Source organism: Pipra filicauda, unplaced genomic scaffold (genome assembly GCF_003945595.2).
Source record: "Pipra filicauda isolate LSUMZ 115617 unplaced genomic scaffold, ASM394559v2 scaffold76_size2844353_pilon, whole genome shotgun sequence".
In the NCBI taxonomy this organism is placed as follows: Eukaryota; Metazoa; Chordata; class Aves; order Passeriformes; family Pipridae; genus Pipra; species Pipra filicauda.
The window spans coordinates 240,743-268,681 of NW_024104942.1; the positions used below are offsets into that span (position 1 = coordinate 240,743).

General features: G+C 41.3%; 1 protein-coding gene across 1 annotated transcript in view; it reads left to right on the forward strand.

The window, feature by feature from the left end:
- Window positions 1-27,939, forward strand: part of TEDC1 (tubulin epsilon and delta complex 1) — a 71,658-nt gene that overhangs the window by 39,021 nt on the left and 4,698 nt on the right. The window contains exons 7-8 of the mRNA XM_039389797.1: window positions 7,184-7,270; window positions 10,264-10,476. Of these exons, the coding sequence (XP_039245731.1) occupies window positions 7,184-7,270; window positions 10,264-10,476 (300 nt within the window). The remainder of the gene's footprint in view (window positions 1-7,183; window positions 7,271-10,263; window positions 10,477-27,939) is intronic.

Here is a 27,939-nt window from a genome sequence, read left to right on the forward strand (position 1 = left end):
TCTTTAGCTAATGGAGTCTGAAGTGGTCTCAGTGGTCCAGCCAAGTTGATTTTAAAACTGGGATATTGGACCCTGAAGGAACAAATTAAATATCAGGAAAAAACGTTTAGGTAAGGAGCTTTCAAACTCATAACTCATCTCTTGAATTGTGCCTTGAAGGTCACAGTAACCACTAGAGAGTGCAGAGAATCTTTGCTTGTGGAGTCTGTACTGTTGTTTTCATCCAAAAGAGAAATCAGTTATCAGCTTCTAACAGAAAAGGGACCTCAGGCTTGTCACTCTTCTCTTGTGCCAAAATACAGCTGTGGATCAAGTCTGATCCTGAAGTGCCCCAGAGCTATGATGACCTTGTGATCCCTCACTGAGGCCTCATGTTGTCCTCCATCCACCTTTGCATGACTTAACCCATCCAGAAAGTCAAGAAAGATAAGACCACTGCATTTTCCAGCCTCGTGCTGGTTAAAGGAGACTGCAGTTAAATTCACACATTGCAATGGCTTTGGCCACAACTGAACTGTTTCTGGAAAGCTAAACTGAGCTGAACCCTTTTTCTGGAGGCAAGAATGCAGCTCAGATTGGGAGGAGCTTTTTTTATAGCCTTGTAAAATTAAACTTTGTGTGCAATTGGCCCATAATGTTAACTCAGCTCTATTGGCAGGTATTTTTTATTTTTTAAATAGCCAAGGAAATAGAGTTATAAAATCAGCTGTTACTCATGCTTTGCAAGAGGTTTTGGATTTGTGGTTCTTTTTAAATGTTTGTTGTTTAATTTTTAAAGGGCTGTGAAAGAGACTAGCAAGAGAAATGAATTGACATGAGAGACTGTAGCACATTTTAAATTAGTACTTTCTTTAGTCATTAGTGCATATTTTGAAATGTGTGAATATACCTGCATACACGACAGTCTATGATGGCTTGTCAAAGGAGAGCTAGGCTGGGAGACACTATTCATATCAAGTTGGCAAGCTTAGACTAATCCACATATTGAATAAATTTCTAAATTAATTAAGTGACATGAACATCTGTGATAATTCTGTGTGCTGTTGGATCTCCCAGGGTAGAAGCCATTCTTCTTTGTTTCTTTTTCTGTCTTTGGGTGAGAGCTAAATTTTATTTAACATTTCTATATGAGAGAACTGTGAGGTACTTGGTGTCAGGGCAGACATGGAACACATGCACAGCAAACATACGGCACATGTACATATGGAAATGCTTCTCCTATAACTGACACTTCTTCTTGGTGTAGTAACATCCCATGTGGAAACACACAGAATCCAGGATATTGGAACTGTTTGGGAGTGTAGCATCAGTGCTGAATTCAGAACAGTTTAAGAAGCAAATTAGAAATTGCTTGTTCTTGTTGATTTCTATGTGTGTTTCTGTGGTCTGCTAAAAATATAGGGAAATGTGCAAGTATATAGGGGGGAAGGAAAAAATAAGTATGGATAATGCTTTGTTCTGTGTAGAGGAACAGTCTGAATAAAAGCAGAAGAATAATGGTCTTTTTGACATCTGCTACATAGAGGTTCTGGTTGGCAGTAGAATAATAACAGCTGTCAGGCAGTACTGTGATACAATTTGATGCTTTTCTTTGAAATCTTTTGGCTGAGATTTCTCTAAAGTAAATTGTGATTTTTGGTATTTACTGGCTGTGCTTTAACTGAGCTAAAGGTACTTCATACTGTCTGAAAATGTGGCTCTTCAGGAATGCCAGGTTAGGCACCCAAAATCAGTTGTACCTTAAGGGGAGAAACTGTGTACATTTTCCATTCTCCTATATCTTGATCTTGGCTGTTGAAGTAAACACTTGCACTTCAGTCTTCTTTTTCGTAATAGTTTTTCCCTGTTTTAATGTTCCATTTCCACAGGGAAAATGCCAAGTGGTCTGTTCATTGACCTGTTCCTTTGCAAATGAATGTCGTTGGTACAGCCCAGTTCATTGCCTGCCACTGTGAAAGCTGTAGTACAACTTTTATCTGCCAAATGCCTCATTTTGTTTGTTTTAAATTCCATTTTCTTTCAGTTGCATTTTAAACAGCTGTTTTCTGAATCCCTCCACAAATAGCAATTATGTTTTATAATGATGATCTTTGTCACTTAAGTCTTTAATTAGCGGTTTGATTTCCTGCTCTCAGCAATGAAAGACTGAGATGGCTCAGTTGAAGTTTGAGCTGCGGTGATATAAAACTGGTGTTGGCGAGTGCAAAAGTCACATACTTTGGTTTAGGTGTTGGAGGTTTTTTGCACATGTCCTGGCATCTGGAATTACACTCCTCCACCCAAAGTTCCTGTGTTTTGTATTTTATGTATTGCTAAAGATCCAAATCCTGCTTTCCCTTACAGTCTTGCACCACAAAAAAAAAAATGCCGTTGCAATTCCAAAAGAGGCGATGCTCAGCACACGTAGAAATATCAGCTTCTGGAGCCACAGAGGGCTTTTCCCACTCCCTGCTGGGGTGTCAGTCAAGGTCCCTATGGGGTCCATAGCTGGTGCTGGGAGAAGTTCTCATCCACTTCTATCTTCCAGGTGCCTGTCAGATTCACCTGCCTCATGATAGTTGGGCTGTGGTGCTTCTCCAGCTCTGTCTCAGCCCTCAGCTTTCACAGGCAGAGAGATGACTTGAGTAGATCCTTATTTGCCTTGTGGCTAGAGGCTGCTTATTGTTCTGTTGGTTTTTGCTCTTCAGCTGCTAGTATTTCACACTACTCCAGCGTGACTTTCTAGTTTTCAGGCCTATTTATTTTTGCTTTAGCCTTCAAGGGATATATGGCAATGTCTTAAACCAGCTTTGCTTCTGGAAAAATCACAGTGTGGAACTGAATCTTGGAGCACTAGAGTGTGTCCACCTACGGTGTTGTTTTTCTGTCCCAGCCTGAGATGTTTGTGATAATGAGGTCTTCTCTGGGTTTTTTTTTGGTGAAGGCAATCTCAAAACTTTGCCCTGCTGAAAAGCAATTTGGGCAGTGTGTGACATTTTAAACTGAATGTAATCCACCTAACAGCCTGCCTGCTGAGAGGCTCTTATTTGTCAAGGTTTAAGTGGTTTTTTCGGTAAGGGAGTTTTGTACTGATGGAGGTGAAGCTGTGTTGAATTTGTTTGTTTCATCTGATGCTTGGTTATGTCTCTAAATCCTTAATCCCAGTAATGGTTTTCTTCTGATAATGTGAATTGTGTAACTCATGAACGTTTACTCCTTTCTTTGCATTTTTTGGAGTGAACTTCTCCACTTACCTTTTGTGGTTGTTAGATATTCAGAACTAGGATTCAGATTACCAAAATTCACATTTAATAAAACCATTTCCTATTAAACAAATAAAGTTATTAAATAGTCTTGATGGTTCCTCCTATAAGCCTTCATATTAAACCAACCCTGTCTCAAGCCTGGAGTAATACTCCAGAGATGCTGGCCTTTGGAGTGAGGTTTGCAGTGCTCAGGAGTCCAATGCAAGTTTTCTGTCTACAGACATATGTGAATAGGTGATGAATCAGCAGTAGTTTGTCTCTGAGCCAAGAAACATAATTTATTGCTGTAATACCATTTTTTTCTGTCTAACAATAAAATGATTTTCTGAACATTTAGGCAGAGCAATTTTTGATTAAAAATACTTTTGCCAGTGGTGTGGTAGTTGAATTATGATTTGTGGGCATTGGAGATTAAGTACTTGTTGTGGGGAGCTCTCTGGAACTAAGCCTGTGAAAAGGGTGCATTATGCTGCAAATTATGAAATATTGATTTCTGTAACAGTCTACAGGCATCAATGAATTTTGTAATATGCTAGTAAATAATATGAAAGAGATTAATATCTCAAGAGCAAAAGTAATTACAAATGGGTTTAAATGGCATATGCGTTAGATTTGTGGATACTGAAGAAGTTTCAACTTTGACCTCTTGGTGAGTACCACAGAATGGGTAGGGTTGGAGGGGACCACTGGAGGCCATCTAGTCCAAACTCCTGCTCAAAGAGGGTCCCCTGGAGCACATCAGGTTTGTGTCCAGATGGCTTTTGACCATCTCCAGGGAGGTATCCAAAACTGCCTAGAAGATCTTGTCACCTCGGACTTTTGCAGCCGAAGTTCCCAGAGCTTCCTGAGGCCTGTGATCTGTGTTGGATGCTGGATGTTTGGCTTTGGAGATCACAGCCACATGCCAGAGGCAGCGAGGCATGTTCTTTACAAAGCTGGCATTCTTCTGCATCACTCTGAGGTTTCCTGGCAGCCTGCTCTGAAGCAGCTCAGTTAAGCACAGTTTACCCTCTATAGCAAAGCTGTTGCTTGCACCAGGGATGGTTTCTTTATAATGGTTTAAAGAAGTCGTTACTGCAAAGTGTTTGCTCTCAGCATTCATTATGAAATTGCTTCTCCACAGAGATTAGCAATTTGAATTTGTCATTACTTTTTCTCTCAGTGTAAATATTTTAGAGAAATAACTTCCTCCAGAAGAATGAAGGAAATGGATTTTGTTGTCTTAATTTTGTGTAGAGGGAAAGACAATTTTCAAACGTTATCCTTAAGCATCACTTAGATCCATGTGATGCACATTTCTGATTTGCTGCCTCGCTTTGTTCATGAGACAAAATTAATGCTTTTCTACAGACTTCAGTCTTTAAATTTCATTAGGAGGCATGATAACATCTGGGTCCTTAGGTCACTTAAAATGGGCAGCCAGCTTTAGTTATAGCTTATGAATTTTTTTTTTACATTTTGAGGGGTTTATGTAGTAGCAGAACTGCTTATTGCATATGTGTGAACTCTTGTTGGTACTAAATGAACAAGAAAAGGAACTGTATTGGGGGGAAATGCAGAGGTACAGTTTGGGCCATGGTTTCCACAATTGCAAATACAGCTGAAATACCAGCTCTGGTGTGACTTTCAGTTAGTGACCTAAAAAATGTACGCCATTGACCTCAAAGTCACAAAAAGCATAGCTTAGTTAAAGAACAAGAAATGCTTGTGAGAGGCTTGAGTAAAGGATGGGGGTGGGGGAAGGAAGCTGTCTGATAGAGATGTTCATTCCTGAGTGCAGGTAAGTCTGAGTGAAAGTCTGTCACCCCTGGGTCATGTGGAGACTGTCCTTGTGACCATGCAGTCACAAGGCATGCAGACATACGTCCCTTCCGAGCCTTGAATATTTATTTGCTTTTATGATTTTAGCTAAGATATCTCAAGGATATTCGTAGTACATTAGTTTTTATTGTGTTCTGCTTTATTCTCTGTGTTGCAATAACATCAAAGTCTTGCAAGGCCCATATAAAGGATGGCAGAGGATATTGTCATTCAGGAACAGTGCCTAAAGTCCCTCGGGGTAAAAACTCAAATGTTGGCTATTGCAGGCTTGCCTAAGGCTGCCAGGGTGTATTCCTTCTAGGTTGGAAACTGTCCTAGGATGAACAGTGCAGTGATCCCGTTACTGATTTAAGGCTGAAACAATCTAGGACACAGTTGCTGGCCTGATATTTCTGAGGGTGGTAATACCTTAGTGAAAGGTGAGGATGCTGTAGGTAGGTGAGTCAGATGAATGCTTTCAAATGAGCTATTCAAGTTTTGTATAACTAATGGAGCAGTTAAAAAAAATAAAGGCAACAAAACCCTCCCAAATGCAAAAGATCCTGAAGGGTTTGAGGTTAGGGGACTGCTCAGAAAGCTTTGATTATTGTTAAGGTCAGTTAACTCCAACAGATCCTTTACAGGTTTGGTGAAGTTTCAGAACCACGTCCTTCCAGTTGTGGTGTGAAAGCAAGTGGCAGTGGCATATGGCACTTCTAACATTCAGGAGCTCCTCTAGTGAGAATAAAGATGATGACTGTCTTTTTACTAAGATTATTTTTTTTGAAGGCTCAAAATGAAAGACTCCCCATTCCAACCCTCAGCCCTCTTTAGCTGTAATAAGACATGTTCATAGTGCAATCACACACAGCTTGTGAGCACATTACAAAGCTGCTTTAAAATCAAGTAACTTAGCTGTTGCCTGAATATTTAATCAACTTTTTGTCTGGGTTTTATTGCCAGCATCAGATCCCATAATGTAAACCATTTGTGCTGTAGATATACCTATGAAAAAAAAGTAGAAAAGAAAAAGAAGGAGATAGAAACTCATTCTTCCACCTTTTATATCCCAGCTGAGCTTGAAATTAACAGTCATTAAGTGTAATGCCAAGTGTCAGTTGTGCAAACAAATGTGTAATAATTGTATTTTGGATGCAACAATGTTTTAGAGGAAACTGCTTATAATTTCCAGCAGTTACTCTTGCATTCCTTTCTTTGGGTCCTTTATCTTCAAGTTATATCTGCAGAATAAAATTGCAAAGTCAACTCATGCTTTGCAGTTACTTAAATTAGGTGATGTAGTAAACTCAACAAAGCTAGCAGAAGACAGTTATCTGCATAAGGTGGATTCAAGTAGTACTGATCTGGTCCTTATCATTTTCTTTGAGGCCATAGTTTTATGTGTGTCATCTTAAAAAGTTGTCTTTGGTGTCAGATTGGTGCTAAAATTGTTAATTTCAAATATACATCCAGTACCAAAATTGTTAAATCTTATAAGCTTTGATTTATACCTAATTTGTTCACCTTATCATTCTTTCCAAGAACTTTTGTTTTACTGATATATAAATATTTGGTCTTGGAATGTTTCCTCCGTATATGTGTGTGCGTACATATGTGTTATGTATATATTCATGAAAAAATAATAATTCATGTACCTAGAATGTAGGTAACGTCTCTTTCAAGTGCTTTCAGGTAAAGGGAGGGATTTCTCATGCAGCAGATCAAACAGTTTATCACATTTTTAGTGCTATTTCAGAGTGAAGGGGTAGATGGGGTAAAAGTACTTTTGGATAAACAGGGCTTATTTTGGTAGTCAAGAAACACAGAAGATTTGAAGATGGTCATGCACCTAATTATATATCAGAACTATGTCTCTTTGATCCCTCAAAACAATATGGAAGCTCACAAATATGCACAGAAAAGCTGATCAAGTTTGTACATTTGGAGTGAGGGTGATGCTGAGAAAAGTGTTTCACATCACGTTTCCCCAGCTGGTTTTACAATGTCCTTGTAAAGCAACCCAGTGCTGTCCCATGTACCACTCACTCTTTTTGTACTTCAGACCAAACATACATTTCATTCAGTTCTCAAGTGACCAATGTTACCTTATTTCCTTTCCTTTGTCTCCTTTCCTCTAGCTTTTACAGCTTCTGGAGTCTGAAACCATGCAACTAGAAGCCTTTCTGGAGTGGAAGCAACTGGAACCAGTTTATTGGCAGTGGATGGTAATGAATCAAACTGATTTTGAAATGTGCAACTTTCTTGACTCTAACATAGCTAACTATGTCCAAAGGCCCCTTTCCACAAAATAAATGTTGCAAACCAGCTGTTCAACAGCATTTGAGATAAAGTCAAAAAGCCTTTGGTAAAGTAATGTTTTCTTAGTTTTCTTTTGTTCCTGTTTTCTTCAGTAGGACTCACCCAGCTAAGCTGAGGAATTGCAGAACAGAATGGCAGAATTTCATGTAGTTAACACAAATGTAAACGTCTGATCTTCATCTTGTTAATAGTTTTCGAACATAGCAATCACACATTTTCTTCAAATTAAATGGCTTTTCAGAAGAGGGCCTCTAAGGTTTATTGCAGTCTTGAGAATAACTAAATTTGCAAGCAGCTGATATTGAAAACAACTTCATTTTTCCCAGCCAAATAGTGTGTTGACATTGCTGATTTCCCCTTGAACTGTGTTGAATGATCATAAGAAAATCAATAAGCCTCTCTCTGTGCATCTTAGGATTTCTCAACTAAGTGCAAATGATGCCATCCATCTCACTTCTCTCTACGACTTTTGCCCGTTCGCTGTTGCTGAAATAATTCTTTAGAGCACCACATTACAAAATTTTCATAATCAGTGAGCTGACTGGTAATTGCCCATATGCCTCCTTCTACACTAAAATCAAGGCACAGGGCAGTGTAAAATTGCCTCACTTGAAAGATGCTTCTAGCTGCTGTTAGTTCTCTAATGGCTTTTGCTTTACAAGTTTACCATCTTAACGTTTTTTTGGAAAGGATCAACACTAGCATAGGCCTGGCTCCCAATAGGCAAAATGTAACTGCAGGTGTTATGGCCAAAATATTTGCCTTTGGCATGTTGCACGGTGTGGGGAGTGATAGGGAACGTCCTGGAGTTAAGTCCTAAATAAATACTTGAAAAAAAATCAACTGACCAGCGCATCTTTTTAAATTATTCAATATGTTGGATGGTGAATTTGCCTTTTGTTTCACTGGTGGTTGTTCCCAGATGCAGTAGGATGTATGGAAATGAGATGTGCTTTGAAAATACACTAGTTTTCACTTTCCCCTTAACCTGTGTTTTGCGCTGCTGATCTGATGGATGGGGTGGTTCTTGCATAGCTACTGCCAGGTCTTCCTGATGGTTGTGGGCAGGAGCATGACAGAGCATGATATCACTGCAGTAATTATAGAATATCCTGAGTTGGAAGGGACCCAGAAGGATCATTGAGTCCAAATCCTGGCCCTGCATAGGACAACACCAAGAACAACACTGTGTGCCTGACAGCATTATCCAGATGTTAATGTTACTTCAAAATTTTGTCATTTAATGAATTTAAAATGTGAACAAAAACCGTCTCCAAAATGCAACAAAACCAAAAAAGCTTTGTTTTACTCCCATGCAGTTTGTTATCCTGTCAATGTCCCCCCATGTCTGTGTTCTCCTGAGCTGGGCCTTGGTCATCATGAGCTACTGGCCTCAGTGATGCTCTGTGCCAATTTGCAATGCTGATGCTTGCTGAGAAAGGAGGTTTTGTAGGGTATCTTATGTCATTCTTAGCTGTCTTATGAGGTTTTTTTCTTGTATGAGCCTAAAAATCTCTTGCTGTGAATTAAGCCAGAGTTTTTAACCTACCTTCAGAGAAAAGAGAGAAAGAGGCGAAAAAATAAAAATTCTCATCCTCTTTTTAGCAATCTTTTATATAAGTGAAGGCTGTTAGCATGTCACTGCCTTCCCAGTCCCTGTTTCTAGGCCAAGCAAAAATTCTGATGTCTTTGTGTCTCTTTGTAGGCCATTCTTCCAAACTTGTGATGGTTGTTGCTGCTTTCATATAGGACTTTCCCTCCCCTTTATCTGTGTTTAATTTCAGGTGCCTCACCTGTGTGTCAATGTTACAGTCATTGCTCTTTTATCACAGAAACTTGTGTTTATACTTGCTAACATGGTACTTGACTTTAACAGTGTGATATTGGTGACTTCTGGCTTTCTGATCTCATCCAGCAGTGTTGCTGCTGAGCCAGTAATTATGCACTTGGTTTTTCCTCACCTGCGTGTAGACCATGCTGTTCAACTGCTGAATTTCCTCTCAGTGTTTTTAAATTACTTCTTCAATTACTAAAGATAATTCTGAATGCAAATTATGTCCTTAGAAGTGATTATGACTTCTCCTATTTAATGTCTTCTTGATAATGGTATGGAAATAAATATTTAATACTCCATGAGCGAGGCCTGACTCCTTTAGTTGTGCTGTACTACCCTGGCTTGAAAACTGTGTGTTTCTACACAGTCTGTGCACCAGAGTGAATATATGCATTTCAAGGACTCTGAAGGTTTTGTTTATTTGGTTGTGGTTTGTTTGGGGTTTTTTTTTGAGTATTTGAAATATCAGTTGCTATCTTGGAAAGCACTTGCAGAATTAATTATCAAGTCAACTAGATGGTCATGATCAGCTAGAGCTGACAGCTCCTGACCAGCGTGGAGCAGGGATCTCTTGGGGTTCCTCAACTTGTGGAGTTTTCCATGGGCACAAGTGATCCCATGGGTGTTATAGCTTGCTGTGCCACGTGTCAGGTGAGGCTCTCCTGTACAGTGTAAGCACTTACCTCCTTCCTGATCATCACTTTGTTACAAAAAGCCATAGAAGTGCATCCAGTCTCAGAGTTTGAGAGGAAAGGGCATATCTAGAGCTGCTGCAGTACTAATCACCTCCATCTCATGAGTGTTACTTCATGCTTTAAAGCAGTGGAGAGTAGCTGACTGTGCAGTGCTTTTTAAAATAAGCTAGGTTAGCAACATAAGTTTTCTGTTAACTTGGAAATGTGTTACAGTGAACTGAGGGGGTTCTCTCTTAAAATAACTCTGAAATTGTGGAGCAACTGTGTATTGAGATGGCAGCAGTGAATTCCTAGTTATGAATTACCAGGAAGATGGGGGGGAACCATTTTAGCTCCTGCTGAAAAGTAACTTTTATTGTTTTGCCTTTAGGAAACTGTGTTGGATAATATGGCTGAAGAGGGAAATATGTGCAAGTCCCAGGACACTCATGTCGAGAAAAGAAGGCTGCCAAAGCTGACCTCCTGCTGCCCCTGGGCTGACAATCTGACTGGGCAAATTGACAGATTATCCAGAGATCTAATGACTCTCCAAGACCAACTGCATAAGCTTGTAGCCCACCGAAAGGCTGCGTGGTGTGAGAAGGTGAGGCTTCAGGTGGTGTTCATGATCACTAGTGATTCCTAAGATCATTCCTGGTTTTCATCTCTCTCTCTTTGGCCCCTTCTGGGGCAGGCTCCCTGTTGCTGCTCTGTGTCAACCTTGCTGCAGTCACGATGTCAGATCTGTGGTTACTTGTCTGTTTATGCCCACAGCATGCCAAGTGCTCTTTCAAACACAAAGTAGGCATCTGTCCCGGAGAGGCAGCATGCTGAAACAAAACAAGTGTTCTTTTGGAAAGGAAGGTTTCAAAGGAGAGGAGAAGAGAGGGGGGAGGAGGGGAGGAAGGAGGAGATCATGGCAGCCCCCAGAGGGGATAGATGCAGTAGGCTGAAAGCAGTAATGATTATAGTGAGAAAATAAAGAAAGGTATTCACAGGGAAAGAAGGGTGGGAGAGGCCAGAGCTTGTCATCTTTCACTGAATTAGGAGTCTTTGAAATGTCTGATGGGGGAAGGAATAAGAGGGATTTGAAACCTGTGAAGTGAAAGAAGAGACTAGGCATAAGATTTGATGGAAGAACAGACTGGCTGTGGGAGGCTGGCTGTGGAGGAAAGCAGGTGATATGAAGGAAGTGTACATGGTATTCGCTGTCATAAGGATGGGGAGATACTGGGAAGCACCCGAAGGGGGTGGTGGGGCATAAATAAAGGAGATGTTAATGTAGATGAAAAAGGTGAATATGTTGGCACAAGGAGAAATTACAGTGAGGATGCAGGCATAAAAAAACTAATGATTCTTCTCAGGCATCAAGAGGAGAGAATCACAGAATCATAGAATCAACCAGGTTGGAAAAGACCTCTGAGATCATCAAGTCCAACCCTTGATCCAACACTGCCGTGGTTACCAGACCATGGCACCGAGTGCCACATCCAGTCTCATTTTAAAAACCTCCAGGGATGGTGAATCCACCACCTCCCTGGGCAGCCCATTCCAATGTCTGATTACTCTGTAAAAAATGTCTCACCCCGCTCTCACTGCCATGCCTGTTCGCCACGATCCGGGTCACAGCACTCCCTGCAGCACTTTAAATCTCCCGAGAATGACCTCGACCTCAGCTCCACTCCCTGATCAGCTTATTAGGCCTCTTAGGGCAGCTGGGCTGAGCTGGGCTGAGAAGAGGATGCCAGGGAATTTATGATACGTCTGGATGGAGAAAAAGTGAAAGAAACAGTTTGGGCAGATGGAGCAGTAGTAAAATTGCTGTTTCACTATTTTGTGTCTGTATTAACTCAGGAGAGGGTTTTTTTGCTTGAGGTGTTAGTCTTCTTTCTTTTCAAGAGAGAGGGGAGTATGTGCTTTTAGATTGAAGTGTTGGTAGACAGGATTGTAGATGAGCTGACAAAATGAAGATGGCAGGTTGTCAGATCAAGAAGTATTTGCCCAAGAGTTCAAAACAGGTCTGGCGTGGAAAAAGTGTGTGGAGAGCTAATCACTCTCTTCCACTGTAAGGAAAAGGAACTAATTAAGATCAGTTGGACAGGGACAGGCCCAAGGAGCTGCTGCTTCACATAGAGTACAAAACCTCTTCCCACAGGGCACTGTGGATATAAGCAGTGTACACAGATTCGAAAATGTTGTACAGATTCTTGGAAGTTGAAATCCATCAAAGACTATAAAATATGCAGATAAAAAATACAACCTTACGAGTTAGCGGGAGAACAAATCATTGCAGGCTGTGGGAATATTCTGAGGAAGTATCTCCATATATTTGCCTTTGTCTTACAGTATTCTCTAGGCACTTGTGTCGATCACTGTCAGTGATGGGGTACTGGACTAGGCAGATCTCAAGTATCATCAGATTTGGTTGCTTCTGTGGCAAAACGGACGTGACTGTTGTGGGACAACTCAGACCTAGAATTCTAAAAATAAAACTTGCAGTGTGTGATTTCTAAAGCAAAATATGCTTGGACTTCTCTTATATATAACACTATGTATGCTGTTAAATATGATGTTAGATATTATGTAATATCACACTGAAATTTTTTTATGCTTAAAAAATTTAAGTCCAAAAAGATTTAACTGATGATTTCTTCTTTGAAATAGGTGCACTGATTGGATTTGAATAATGGTTGGTCATGTTCCAGTGTTTCTGAGATTCTGTGGGTATCATGGGTTTGTGACTGGGTAGTAGATGGAGTGCACTTTAAGCGTGTTGTTAAAAGGATGGATTATCGCAGATGCCTCCTCTTCTACATGCCCTGAAACAGAATTGTTTTGTAATGCTACATGACAGCGTTTTTTGGCATGCTGGGGGTCAGACGACTCTCCATCAATCCTCTTCATATCAGGCCTTCCTTTGCATAGTGTTGCTGCTTATGTGATGCTTTTTGCCTGTGGTCTGTCTTTTTTCTTCTCCGCAGCCAGGCTGCTTGCTGAATGCAGGCTCCTCTATCAATTGGATATTTCTGACCCCTTCAGTCTTTTCCCTGGAGAAATAAGCTTATCAAATCTTTCCTTCTGTATTATTTTTTTAATCAAACAAAGAGAAGATACAGTAGTGACTAAAGTCATTATCACTGACTTTGTATCTTGCAGTACTGAGACATCTGGAAATTATCTTGGCTCTTACAGGCATGCCCAGCTGAGGGACAGTGCAGTTTATTACAGTTCTTGTGTCCACTACCTTGTACTTCACAAAGAACATGATAATCCACAGAGCATTTGTCTGTTTTTACCAGTGGGGCTTATGCCTGTGCCAGGCAACCGGGTAGAAACTGTTCTGAACAACAGAATTGAGGGCACAGCATTCAATGTGATATACTGGGGAAGAGACAGCACAGGTTTTTTTGCAGAGAGGAGTCATGACTCTCAAATCTGTTGGAGCTCTCTGAAGGGACCAGCAAACACGTGGGCAGGGGCGGTTGGATCGATGTCGTTTAATTGCATTTACAAATGGTATTTGATGAAGTCCCTTTCTGAAAAGATTCCCAACAAAAATAAACTGCCCATGTGATTGTATTTCCTCTTTCCCTTGAGCGAACAGCAAAGCAGGAGGCAGAGAGGAGGGGGCTGCAATGGGTTTGTGGAGCTGGTCACTGGTGTGGCCTCATAGCCCTGTGCCACTGCTCTGGGAAAGGGCCTGTATGGGGAGGTGCCCCAGTGGAGAGGGGAGATTAAATCCCTGAGAGCACCTGAAGGAAAACAGCAAAGGATTATTGAAGGTCCTTGTTTTGAGTGGTGAAGTGGTAAAATGTCAGATGAAATTGCGTGGGGATGAATCTAAGAAAATGCATCTGAAGGGAGGATCATAATTTTACATGTGTTTCTTCTGATTGTCTTGGCACATGAATGAGCTCTGTGAAAATGTCAGTGGTCAGAAATAGTAAACTGAATCCTAAAAAACTGTTAGGAAAGCAGAAGAAAGCAAAACTTAAAATATTCCCATCTGTTTTTGGAATGCCGTGTGCAGTGCTAGTCCCATTCATAAATAAATAAAAAGGTGGTTGAGCTGAAAAGGCACAGGGAGGGGATGTAGTGATGACCCAAGTTGTGAAAGGGTTTCTCTGTGAGGAAACTTACCTAGGCTGGACTTCTTGCACAAGGAGAGAATGAAGAGGGATATTACAATGGAGCAGGAGGAGACAGGTTTTTTCTGTTCTTCTGATGCTCCTTGGTTTTCGTGATGCATGAACCTAGAGGGAATTACTGGACAAATTAATGAAGAAAAATGTCATTGTTAGAAATATGGAAAGTACTCTCTGTTCAGAAAAGACCTTCAACCATAAGCTGCTGGAGTTTAGGAAGCTGTATTTTTAAGTGAGGTATTGTTCCGTATTTGTCTATTCCTAAACCTATTCCCTAGTTATTTGCTATGACTACTGAAGACAGTGCTGGGTTAGATAGAGCTTTGATCTAATCAGGTACAGTTCCTCTTTCCTCATATCCATTGTTGAGCATCACCACTGAGGAGAGAAATTAGGGAGAGTGCAGAAGACAAAAATGAAAATAAGTGTGAAATGTAAGGTCTTTGGAAGATCTTTGTGTTAAAAATAGCAAGACTAAGGTGAGGTATATGATTCTTTGTTCTTTTTTTCCTCCCTATATCCTCAGAGAATGGGACAAGAATGTGTGTAAATCACAACATAGAGATTCTAATTAGATACTAGGAAAAATTAGATACTTAGGAAAAACTCCTAATATCCAGGGCAGAGAAATATTGGGAGTAGGTTGTCTGGTGAGCTGTGAAGTTTCCATTCTTGGACCCTGCATAAACCAGGTTATCAGGTATCTGTCAGGGATGGCTCAATAAGAGTTGGACCTGCACTAAGACTGTGGATTTGGCTTGAAAATCTGTTGAAGTGTCTTTAATTTATGAAAGCCTGCAATTGATTGATTTGTGTATTTTGGACTGTGTAGAGGTATTTCAGATGTGTTACTCATTGCTATGCCAGGATGCCTGGTTTGCACCACTAAGCAACTGCTTATGATTCAAGATGTGGTTTCAGGGGCAATGTGTCTGTTTGTTGTAAGTTTGGTCATTTGCACACTGTGAGTCTGATAATTAAAACTATCAATCTTAAATCTCTTAAAATTAAGAAACTTTTTAGTTATTTTGTTTCTTTGCTTGTTTCCTTATTTCCTTTTGTTTGTTTCTGCCTGCCCCCAGCTGTTTCTTTGGTTATGTGCTTAGAATGACCCTGAAACCCTTTCCCCTTTCAGGGACATTCAGTTGAAGACATTTCAATGTTACAATAGGATTTGGTGATTTTTGAAGTTCTGATTAATATGACATTTTAACTGATATCCATCTCTAGGCAGCAATGTGTTCAATAACTTGAAGGAGGAGAAAAGGTATATGAGAGAGGTGTGATCTGAATATGGGGCTTTCTTACTGTTAGCTTTGTTCTTTTCTGTGCAGTGCTGGGCAAATAATCATAATTTCTTTGGTGACATTTTGGAGATCTGTAAACTATCAAAAAGTGGAGGAAAATGGTTAAGCTTTAAGAATGTTTCTCCTCTCAGAAACAAACTTAACCGTGAGAGATGAAATCTCCTATTTCCAGAAGATCAATTGTTTGTTTACTTTTTCCTTTCTGAATATTTCATGTTATCTGCTCCTCACTTAGAGGGGAGGATTTGATTTCAGTCTTTGTTAAACATTTGGCATCCACAAGCTGTAATATGGAGTATTTGACTCCAAATGGTAATGGTTTCGGTTTTCATCACATAAATGCTTATACCATTCTGAGCCTTTGTTGAAACTTGGGATATTGTATCCTGGGATCCTCTGTGTTCACTAGCATTTAAAAGCAAGCCAGAGATGGCAATATGATGGGATGGAGCTTGCTCATGCATACACCTCTGGAGCATGTACCAGAAAGGCTTAGAGTCATTAATCTGAGCTTGAACATGCTCTTTTCACACTAGAATTCTCCCCAGAAATATTGTTGGCTGTGCTTGCGTGCTTGGCTGATGGTGTGTCCAAGTACCCTGAGTTGAGCCCATACCAGACCTCCTTAATGACAGTGGAAGAGCACGAAAAACTACATTCTGTCTTTGGTTCTGTATTTTTCTCCTGATTGATCACCTCCCCCTCCATTCAGTAACCTCTAACCTTCCCAAACTGTTGCACCCACAGCCTGGATAGGGATAGGAGAGTACAGGGCTGCCTCATTTCAGAAGAAATGCCCTTTGAATTTGTAGTGTGTTAGGGAGGGGCTGTATGGAACTGGGATGTTTTGTTTCTGTCAGAGGAGAAGGAGGGTGCAGGGGTGTCAGGAATGGCCTGGGACACCCCAATGAGTGGAGGTGGTGAGGACTGAAACACAGAGGTGTTTTCTCTCCATCCCAAGAGTTCTGTGATTCACTCAAAACTTTTTGCCACTGCCAGCTCATCGCAGAATGCTGCTGGAGACGTCATAGAGTCTAATAAAAAGATCTTTTTTCTAAGGATCTTACATTTCTAAAAGACAAAATAGTTTTTGATGCATTTTGATTTAAGTCTTCAATATTTGAAGTAGGGAAGCAACTGCAGAGGCTGATGCTGAAACATAGTCCTACATCCTTCTGGTTTTGGTTGAGTTTTTTTCTTACCAAGATTGAGTTGAATTTTATCTGCTCAGGCAAGTGCACTTGCGAAGTTTTTCTGTATGACTTACAATGAATCAGAGAGAGGAGGGTGAGGAGCTGTGGGTCCCTAGCAGCCACTCCTAGTGTTTGCTGGCTGTACTGTGGCTAACCTGCATGAAGATAAAGGCATGTGCAGTATGTATGTGGGTGAGGGAAGTATAAATTCTCGTTACTGTCTCCACCATGCGAACGTTGAGGAGCACTGGTGGGGCTGGACTGCCTCCTGGTGTGCTGCTTTCCCTCCTGCACTGGTGTGGGGCTGGATTGTTTCTTCTGCCTTAAACCAGGGACTTGTGGCAGAGACAACTGAGCTCTCACTGAAGAATTCAGTGTCAAAAACTTTTTTTTTTTTTTTAAGCAAACTGTTCCCATTTCATCTTTGATATTGCTACTGCTTATTCTAGTTCTCTGGGCTTTCAGCTAATATGAAGATGTTAGTGTAGCGAGTAGTTAATTATCCAGGCTGTCTGGGATGGAGGAAGTGGAGGAGTGGTAGGGAATGGTTCAGTGCTGGTGTATTTCCTCAGTCAGCATATTCCCTTCTCTGGTCCCAGAGCATTTCTGTGTTCCACTTTGTATTTGCAAACCTCCATCTGGAGCACCAAGCAGCTGTCAGTGGAGCTTCTCATGCGAAAAGAAACTGAAGAATTAGCAAGACCACAGGAGCAGCTTTTGGAAGTGCATGGTTGGCTGGGCCCAGATGCCTGGGTAGGGAGAGGAAACCCACAGAGATCATCCGAAACATCCATCAAAGGGAGCAGTGGAGGACATGGACAGGAGGATGGCAAGGGGGGACAAGGCTAATGGCTCTTACGTGTAGTTCTTATTTAGTTAAATGCAAGATTAAATTTGCAGCTGATGGAATTGCCATGGTATTAGCAGATTTAGGTTATTAGAAGTCATGAATCTGCTCTACATAGTAGGAAGTAAATCCTGATCTTTGTGTTCAGTCTTTGCTCATGCATTTTCCTGCATTGGTTTATTTGTCACTCCTCAGTATTCCTAGCAGGAGATCTGAGGCTTCTTGCTTTTGGTAAGTGCCTGTAGAGATCCAGGTGATTGTTCATGAAGGGCAGTGTGCTGTCTTGTGATGGAAGGAGAAAAGGAATCATCTCTCTGTGTCGGTTCTCTGTTTGACAGCAGGATCTAACATCTGCTTTAGCCCTGAAGACCCTAGGGAGCCTGGTTTAAGGCTGGTATCCATGTGGAAAGTTACTGCAGATGAGCAGAGCTGGGAGATTTTTGAAAGACTTTTGCTCGCTTCTGAGAACTGTATGTAGGTTGGCCAGACTTGAGTAGTCAGTGTTAAGCTTGCAGCGTACAAAGGGTTGAAAAAGATAAGTATTTATTCTTGGTTTGCAGATGCAACTTGCTGCACAGATTGCTGAATAAGTGCTGAACTGTGTGAGAGACAGAGACACTCTACGTACCAGTGGCTAAATCAGCAAACTGATTTCAAACACACACAAAAACTGTAACTGAAAATAAATTACCCAGCCTGACATTTTTCATGGGGCTTATATATGCTAAAAGACTCCAGCTCCTTAGGGCGGAGAGAAACATTAAAAACTTGAGTGCCGTCTCCTGTTTTGTGTGCAGAACTCTGGGGTTTGAAATAGGCGTGGGTGAAAGGCTTTCTCAGTTCCCAGAAGATTCTGTTTTCCCTTCCTTTGCCAAAATGCAGAATGTTTGCTCAGGTGACAGGAACAGTTAAAGTTAAATAACCAGTGTTAATATTTTACTCGCATTATTTACGAAGACGTTGGATTACTGACCAAGGCAATGAAACATGTAGTAAATGCAGCTGGAGAATTATACTCCAGTAAATTATAGATGAGCTTTATTTAACGATAAACCGTAAAAAAACCCCGTTGCATTGAGAGAATGTGTTTTGTAGCCACTGTAAATGTTTTAGTGCATTTTAAAGAAATAAGTGTAGCACTTAGGTTGTCACAGTAAAAGCACACAATAAAACAAGGATGAAGACTAGGAATGCCTGTAGGGTCAGATGCACAAGGCATGTAAGGTCCCAGCACTGCCTTTATCATTTGAATGTGAAAAGCTCTGAGGCTGGTGTGTGGGATTTAAGGTACCAGCAACCACAAAGCTGATAGATTTGGAGACTGTCTTGCAAGTGGTGAGCCACTGCAACAAACCTTGTCCTTCACAAGGGCAGTCCCTTGGGGATGTAGCTGATTCTGGCTGACAGAGGCTGTGCCAAACACCATAGCCAGTGGCTGTGTTTTAGATAGCTCTACCTGAAACACTATTAGTGTGCTTTACTGAACCTATAAGAGTGGGTTTTGGGGACAGTAACTTCCAGGAGGTAGCTGGCTTGCCTTGCACCTCTAGGCAAGCTTTCAGCATGGGTTCCCCCTCTGCCAGCAGGAGTTAGTCATTGCCTGCTTTGCAGCGCTGCTTGTTTTTTTGGGGAGTTGACAGAGGTGTTTTTAGAAGGACTGTTTTCATTCATGCATTCAAAGCTTAACTTTGTTTCCTTTTTTCTTGAAACCTTGGCCTTGTTCTCTCAGTCGTCTGCCTGAAATCAAGGGTACTTGATCATAAGAGGAAAAAGTATCCAACTGGTTTCTGTGTCTTTGTCCCTTGTGCTTTTAGAAGAGCTGACATAAAAGTAAGTCTGTAATTTGGTGTTGTCACATACTTTCTTTCCAGCCAGAAATGCATCTAAATAAAGCTTCAGTACACTTCTGAGCTCAGAACTCACCGCTTTCAGCTCTTCCTCTTACTGGCTCTCTCAAAACCCTGAGACCTGTTTGGTTTCTCTCCTTGCAGGGTAGCTGTCAGGCCTGGCCTTTGGCTGCTGAAAGAGTCACAGTGGCCATTCAAGCAGCTTCACATCCACCTGCAGCTGCTACTCACCATCAGATGGTGAGATAATAAGAGAAACTGCTGAATGCACTTGAAGAGTGCATTAGGAGGCTTTAGGAAATGTCTGCTTTTTCACTGAGACGCTGAAAATGTTTTCAGTAGACAAATCTCTACCTGGGAGTCAAAGTTCTTTTGCCTCCTGCTGTAGCTGTGGATAGGCTGGGCTGCTGGAGTGACCTTTGCTGCTCTGGATGCACTGCTCCTGCCTCCCCCAAAAGCAGGGAGAAGAGCTGCAGGGCAGGGTGCTGGTGGAGGTTCTGCAGTGGTCATGCAAAGCCCCTGAAGGGGACAAGGAAGTGTTTTCTAACTGAAAACCAAAACGGTTTCGGGGTGAAGAAATTCCCTAAAAGTTGGGAGGGGTGGTTGTTTTTTTTGGTACTTTTTGCTTAAGAAAAAACCTTTTCTGAAAATTTGTATGACTAGGTGGTAATGCTTTCCTCTCATCTCTGTATTTAGGAGTGGTTTGCATCAACATTCCTTGTTTTGGCTGTCTATACAGGGACTACATTGCTTGAATTTGTTTCACATCCTGTTCTCCCAAAGCAGGGTGATATAGAGAAGTGCAAGGCACAAGCAGCACTCTTTCTGAAGGGGTTACTTTTATGTTGCACAGTGATAAAGGTCTTCTTTAAACAAAGTGGGACCTCCAAGCCTCTGCAAGCCACTTAGATCTGAGATGATCTATCATCAGTGTTTGTCTCGGCTGCCCAAGATAAAAGTTTGGTAGAACAAATTGAAAAGTAAGCGAGCAATTTATTATACGAAGCAATACTTGTCTGTTGCCTTCCTTTGTAATTTGTAGTTGTCAGGGTCTTTTTCAAAATAGCCCTGCAACTTTTCTGCAAGTGTCTGAATTACTTACATATTCTGGGTTTTATATCATACATTTTCACTGTGTGCCTATTACTACTTCAATTTGTGTGATCTTCTAATTAAATTCAAGGATTTGGGAAAGTCTAGAGATAAAACTACAGTTAAAAAGAAATGCATTATGAAAGGCTGGAATGTTAGAATGGAACTTTTTTAATTACTGCAAAATGCTGAAGATTTCTCATTTGGAGAGGGAAGTAGGTGTTTTTCTCTTATTCCCTATGGTCTGCATTCAGAATTGTGTGGCATATGGGACTTTCACAAGTATGAACTATGTCTTCTTGTAGCTGATGGTAAAGAATCTGGAAGTTTGATATTCCTGCTTGGAGCTGTCCCACTTCCTTAGAGCAGTGGCAGCCTTCTTGGGAAGAAGCTGTAAAGTTTTAGATGAGCTCTTGGCTCCAGAGCACAGTGATTCTGGTCATCTTCTTGTATGCTCTTGCTGAAGCTTCATATCTGCTCTTTTTGTGCTGGAATCCTCTTCAGGTGAACAGAGGTGAGGCAGAAGTTTCTTTGAGGACCATTTATTATTTTAAGATTTGTCCCTGTCTGGTTCTGCAGAGTTGTTGCAGTAGCATAACATTTTTGACTCCCATCTATTTTTTTTTATTTGATTTCAGTTGTTCTCCTCAAAAGTTAACCAGTGGAAAAGCAAATTACATGTGCCAAAAGCTCAGGCACAGAGAGTACAAAAATATCATAGAATAGAATCGTGGAATCATGGAATTGCTTAGATTGGAAAAAACCCGCTAAGATTGTCAAGTCCAACCCAGCACTGCCACGCCCACCACTAAACTGCATCCCTTAATGCCACATCTACACATCTACACGTCCTTTAAATCCCTTTATATCCCTCCAGGGATGGTGACTCAACCACTTCCCTGGGCAGCCTGTTCCAGTGTTTGACAACCCTTTCCATGAAGTAATTTTTCCTAATATCCAACCTAAACGTCCCCTGGCACAACTTGAGGCTGTTTCCTCTTGTCCTGTCGCTGGTTGCCTGGGACAAGAAACCAACCTCCACGTGTCTACAGCCTCCTTTCAGGTAGTTGTGTAGAACTGAGCCAGGATACATCTTTATAGCTTTGTGGAGGAGGAATATGTCTCAGGAGGCTTTCAGCATAGCTGCCTGAGTTCTGGGCTGTTTGCCTCAGGTATGTCCTTAAGCAATCCAACCTAAAGGCTATCCTTGAAGGAGCTGCCTCTGTGCATCTCTTTTAGGGTAGATCCAGTGCAGCTCCATCACAGGAGGAGAGCTGGGTGAAGCCCTCACTGTAAGCAAGTCTGCTCACACAGGCTCATGGTGCAGCTGTCACAGAGTTCAGTTGCTCTGAGGCCAAAGAGGATTAATTTCCCCTTGGCTTTGCCTGTGTCATAGTTATTTGTAAGCTCAGCACACAGGCAATGCTTTTATCAGTCGTGAGCTTTTGTGTTGATATTTGGAGGTATATTTGTATTTTGCTGGTAAAGTCCCTGAAAAATCTTAATGTTGTTCTTTCCTGTTTTCCTAATCCCATATACTTCTTCTTTATATTAAGCTAAATTGACTTTTCTGACTTCCATCAGTGTGTTTAGATACATGAGTCTTAAATACAGACCTATTGGAATATCTTAAAAAAAAAAACAACAAAAACAAAGCAAAAAGCCCTCAAAACAAACCAAACAAAACCAACAAAAATATGTTATCCTTTCAGAGAATAAGAGGTCACCCCTCTTTATGAAATTCTGTCATCTAGATGCTTTAATTAACATCTAACTTTCCATTACTGTGCTTCCTTGCTATCTAAAAGCTTTCCATTGGAGAACAGTGTGGATGTTGATCTGAAGGCTTAGGAAGTGCTTTGCAGCGTTGGATGTATAATTGAAACAGCAGCAGCAGTGCCCTGCCAGACTGTGGCAGCCCTTTCTGTCAGGTGCAGCTATGTACGTTCTGGGTATTAAAACTTATTTTTAGTTTCTTCTCAGAGGACTCCTCCCCCAGTTAAAAGATCTATTCCTAGATAAAATAGGTACCTGGCCTCTCCTTGGCTTCCCTGTCATTTTGTTTTGGAATGACATATATGTGGCTGGGAGTTAGCATTCCGATAGTGAATGTCTTGCCTTAAAATGCAAAAGATTGGAGATGCACACATTCCTTTCTAATTGCAGGAAATTGCAGATCTCAGGCAAAATTTGGAATGCAGCTGCCTGTATAATTACATCTTCTGTCAGTTACTATAGCTCAGCTTTACAACCCTTCTAAAATATCTTCATAGTTTATGGTACAAATAACGGCCCCATCAGTATTACTTTGGGATCACCCCTTTCATTTCTTCACCACCAGTTCCAAAGGCCTGAGATTTTTCCTCCTGCTGAGCTAATAAAGAGTATTAGAAATTACTAATTATAGTAAGGTGAAATTTTGTTTTAGCTTTTGTAATTATTGTTAAGCTGAAAGAAATTATTTGAGTTTCTTATGTTGCTGGGGTGTGAGTTTAGTAAGAAATATGTACTTCAAATGAGTTTGATCTGCCTACAGCATCAGGTTTTGGATATGTGCAAACCTTTCCATTTCGTGGCCTTAGGAAATAGAGGGTAATGGGTCATGGAAGAGTTGTTAGGTTATTGGCAACTAAATGTTGCTGTCTGCCACTGGGCAGATAAGATATAGATCACAATTCAGAGCTTAATGAAATGTGTTGGCCCCACTTATACCACCCTCACAAATGCTTGAAAGATTGGAAAGGATTAAAGGAGGGGTAATAAGGGATTTAATTTGGTCCAGCTCTTTGAGAAGTGAGAATAGTGTAATTTAACCAGGGCAGAGTTCATAGCTGGATCGTGTTCTGGAGGTTCTTAGGCAGAAGAGGAATTTCGAGGGTATTAGATGAAAGATGGTAAAAGAAGACACAGTGGCTGAGGCGGAACTTGCTGAGAAGGGACATATTTTAAACCGTAAATGTATTTCACTGCTGAGGTAATGCAGTGACAGAGAGCTGGAGCCTGTGTTTAAAACCCCTAAAGTATATGTTTCTACAAGAAACCCTGTAGTTTACCAGGAAGTAGCATAACATTGCAGAAATTACCAGGTGAGATACTGTAGCTTGTGCTTTTAGTAGGTTAGACTATTCAAACAGTTTATTATGACTTTAATCCATAAATGCATGAAAATTGGTATTAAATGGGCTATTTCAGGTCTCTTTGTGTACAATCAAGGATCTCACCAGAAGAAAGAAACCTCATTTAGGAAGGACAGTGTGGGAAGTCTTCAGCTTTTAAAATAGCAAGTGATGGTTTCCAGCTTTTTAAACTGGTTACTTTTTAGTGTGTAGAAATTGCTGCAGAAAATTAAAACCTTTGAAAGCTTACAGCAGAGAAGCTTGATTCAATGAGACAAGGTTTATAGAGCTGCAGTACTAACTCTGTAGCTTTCTTAAAGGTTTGAAATTACATTTGGGCAAGTTACTATAGGACATGAATTTGAAATTAGAGTAAGGTATTTTTTTATAGTAAAACACCTGCTTACTCAGTGTTGTAGTGTTTCCAGAACAGCTGATTGCAGATATTAGTTTTGCTTTAACTTGTGGACTTCTGTGTATAAGCAGCAAATGGCTTTAGATGATTTTGGGGGCCTGATTTTCCTGCTCTGCTGCAGGGTCCTGTCCCCCCTGCTCTGTAATTTTTCCCAGCAGTAGGAGCTGCCGGATTTGATTTTGTCAGTTATGCATTTACAGCATCCCTTGAAATGGTGCCTTTCTCTTTTCCTCTGAGGCTGAGTGGGTTACTGTCTACAGCTAAGGAAGGGGAAAGCATTTGTCATATCCTTAACTGTCATTGTTCAAAAAAAAAAAACCGAAAAATTTTGTTAAAAGAAGCTGGTGCCCAGCCAAATTATTGTTTATTGTTAAAGAACTGTAAAGTCCTCACCCTACTTATGTGTGAAAAAGGCTTTATTTTTATGTCTTTGGGGACACACAAACTTCTTGGGTTATTGATTTCTGTTCTGTACAGTGAGAAACACGGGGAACAACAATGCTGGCATGTTCAGCTCTTGCTGTCCCTAGTGATCTTTGGGACTCTGCTTGGACATCTTCTGTCACAGGCAGACCGTGGTGCTGTTTCTCAGTGTTACTCTGTGTGCAGCAAGGTGCAGAATGCGTGTTGTATAGCCAGGAAATTCCTGTATGGGAGCATAAAGTGGTTGTGGGTGGGAATTGTGGGATCCCTGTGACTATTTTGGTTGTATTCCACTCTTATTTAATACTTACAGATGTTTCTGCTATGCTTATAGTGACTCTTCTCTTCCCCCTAATGTTATTGATACTTTTGTTTATCATTTCCTTTTGCTTTTGTCTTGTACTTGATGCTGTTTTTTCAGTGATGACAAGGAGGACTTTCTTAAAAAGAGTTTGCAAATCCTTCTCTATCCTGTTTTGTGTATCCTGTTTTCTGTATCCTGGATAGACTGTCAGCTGGGATTGCAGCTCTGCAAGGCTTTCCTTGGGGGTGCTGGTGGAAAAAACACTAGATATAAACTGTAAGACAATACAAGGTATAAATAATGATCCTTTACAAAGTGTTATTCAGGGTGTTCTGATTAAAGACAAGTATTTGCAAGGTTCAGCCTCTGGACTGACCTGGATTGCATAGTGGAAACTGAAAACTCCTAAACCAGCCTCAATTTGCCATGCCTGGTTTCCAGTGGTCAGCTGGCAGGATTTGTGCACAGCATCCATGCTGGCAGCCTCTGAGCAGTGCCAATATCTCTATGCTTATCCCACTTCCATTTTTTACCTACAGACCTTTATCTAAAATTGATACTTGAGTGTTGAATGAGAGTCTGCTCAGTTTACAGGGAGACTGGGAGCTCTGGGCAGCTCCTCTAGGCTGGGGAACCTGTGCTTGGGGTATTGCAATGTGCTGTGGAGCTGTTCACAGCCAGGCAGGTGAATGCTCTGGCTGGCCTTGCAGGTCTCTTCTGTTTATGCAGGCTGACCCCCCATTAATCTTCTGTTTCCAGGCATGTAATATTTCACTTCAGGGGCCATCTTAGACGTGATAGCTTTAAAATAAAGCTTGGGAATGAGCTTCCATTAGGAGTAAAAAATTCTGCAAGTTAAAATGCTCTATAGTGTTTTCAGAAGAACTAGATGAGTTTATGAAATGTGTTGGGTTATTATGCCCTGATAGCAAAGGAGCGTGACTTCGTGGCTTGGATATTGCATCCATTTATATTTCCTAATTTCCTTTCATTCTCCAACTCGAAAAGACAAGATCTGAGATTTTCCTGTTTGTTCTTTGTGAGTAGAAGCACAAAGGAGCAAGCTGCACTGTTTTTTCTGGCAGAGGCAGGCATTGCAGTTTGTAGTATCTGTACAGCATGGCAAGGATAATTTGTGTTTCATACTGTATGCATGTGGGGTCTTCTCCCTGTTCATGAGAGAAATACGAGATGAGTGCACAGATAGGACTGGAAACAGAAAATGGGCCATTTTTAGGCTTTTCTGAAGAGTGATTTTCTGAGTGATACTCTTATAACCATTTTTACAAAATCCTTAGAATAATATGAAGAGATTGTGACTTAAAAATAATGACATGATTCTAGTCTTTATCATCTACTTCTAAAGGAACTCCAGCCATTTGGTTCTCTGTTCCTTCTTTGAAGCTGGCAACAACGTGATCATAAAATGGAAATGCTCCTGTGCCTCTCCCCACTCTTTTCCTCAAAGTAGGTGTTTGGACCTTTCCTTGCTGCTGCTTTTTAAACCTCTGTCACTAGCTAGTGGCTTCCTTCAGGCTTGTAACTGTGAGGCAGAGCATTCAGTTTGCTTTCTGAGGCTTTCAGGCTGCCACGTGACGTTTTAACAAGCTGAAATGTTCACTCTCAGCATTTGGAAGATTGTCAATTTTCCTAGGTCATTACTGGAAATTATTTAAGTAACATGATGTGGTTATCTAGATCTCTTAGCATCTCTTTGGGATGTCTTGTGTGCTGGTAAAATTCCCTCCAAATAAGTTCACGTTCAGCTTGCTTCTTAGCAGAAAGAGAACCATTTTGTACGTAACTTTTACTGCACTTTTCAGTTGTGGGTTATTAATACTGTGAGAGAGATCAGGCCCTCTGGGATGTTTCTGAGTGCTACAGAATGAAACACAAAGCTCTGGGAAGCTCATGACCAGAAAGGTGCAGGCAAATGTGAGGGAGCTGAGGGGATGGAAGTTCTTCTCTTTGAGGAGAGATCAAGTGAGCTAGATGTGTAGAGCATCTTAAGCCACTGATGGAAGTGGAGCTTCACAAGATGGGCAGTGGAAAGACCGGGGCAGTCCACATGACAAATTATCACGTGTCCAGGGGAGGTGAATCTGGATATTACTGTTCTGGCCTCAAAACAAAGAACATGCAAAGAAACTGGAAGGCAGCTCACTTAAAATGTGTGACATGTTACCTTTTCCGTGATTTGCCCACTGAACTCATTGTTGTAAGATTTATGCAAAGCCAGAGGATTCCCAGGACTGAAAATAGCTGGGATAGCTGTCTGGATGAAAAGGACAGCCAGTGATATCTTTGGTTAGAAGTCATTTCAGAGAAGGTAGGGATGATGAAGTGATGGGGAAATTCATCATGTTAGTGTTTGCAGGCTTGAAGTCCCTTATGTGCATTGGTGCAAAAGTTAATTCACTGTGGTGGGGATTGAGCCAAGCTGCCTGCTCAGCTTGTTTTTTGGATGTGCCTCACCTTTGGAAGTTCCCCTTTCCAATTCTGCTGGGCCCATCCTTTTCTGTTTTGGCTTGGCCATTTTCCTCAATCAGATGTCAGCCTGAATGTTTTTGGAAATGCAGCATCTGTCATGATGATGTCCTGGGGAGATGGTAAATCCTTTCCACACTCTTGCCTGGCTTGATCTCTCTCTGTCAGGAATGAGAAGGCAGCTGCCCACCCTCCAGCTAATGTTGAAGAGATCTGTTTTATTATGGTGCTTATTCCTTTGCATATTCCTGTAGGAGAATCTGCTAGCATTATCTGTGCATGTGCATACTGCAACCCCTTGCACTGTGCCAGGTTTGGTTGGGAAGGGCAGCACAGGCTGTCTGTAACTTTGGTCCCTTTTCAGTCTGATCTAAGAAGCAATCCTGCTACCTGCAACTCCACTAGCTTGTTGGCTTCTCCTTAGAACATGGAAGTTATTATAGTTTTCCCATTAGCTTTTAGTTTCTAATACCTTTTGAAGACTGAAGTTATTGAAAGGAAAACATTTACGAGCACTTGGGGCAGTTTGGCCACTGTCCTGTCCCAAACAGCGGTTGGTGACAGGGTGATGTGAAGAGCTGGAAGGAACCCAGCCAGGAGTATTTGCCTCAGTGTGCACTCATGGCATCTCTCCATCTACAACCCTTGTAGAGCTGGTGAGGATGCCTGTGTGCCATGGGAAGTTCCTGCTCGCTTATCATGGTCTTGGGAGAGTGAAATCTGGTAGAATATGTTGATGCTGGAGTGCAAAGAGAGACAGCACGCTGCCATGGACTCAGTGTCTGTGAGTGGCTGCTCTGCTGTGAACAACTAACCGGGTCAGTACCCGCTGCAGAGCGGGATATGTGTCATTTTGAAGATGCTGATTCTTCATCAGTTGATTCCCTCTAC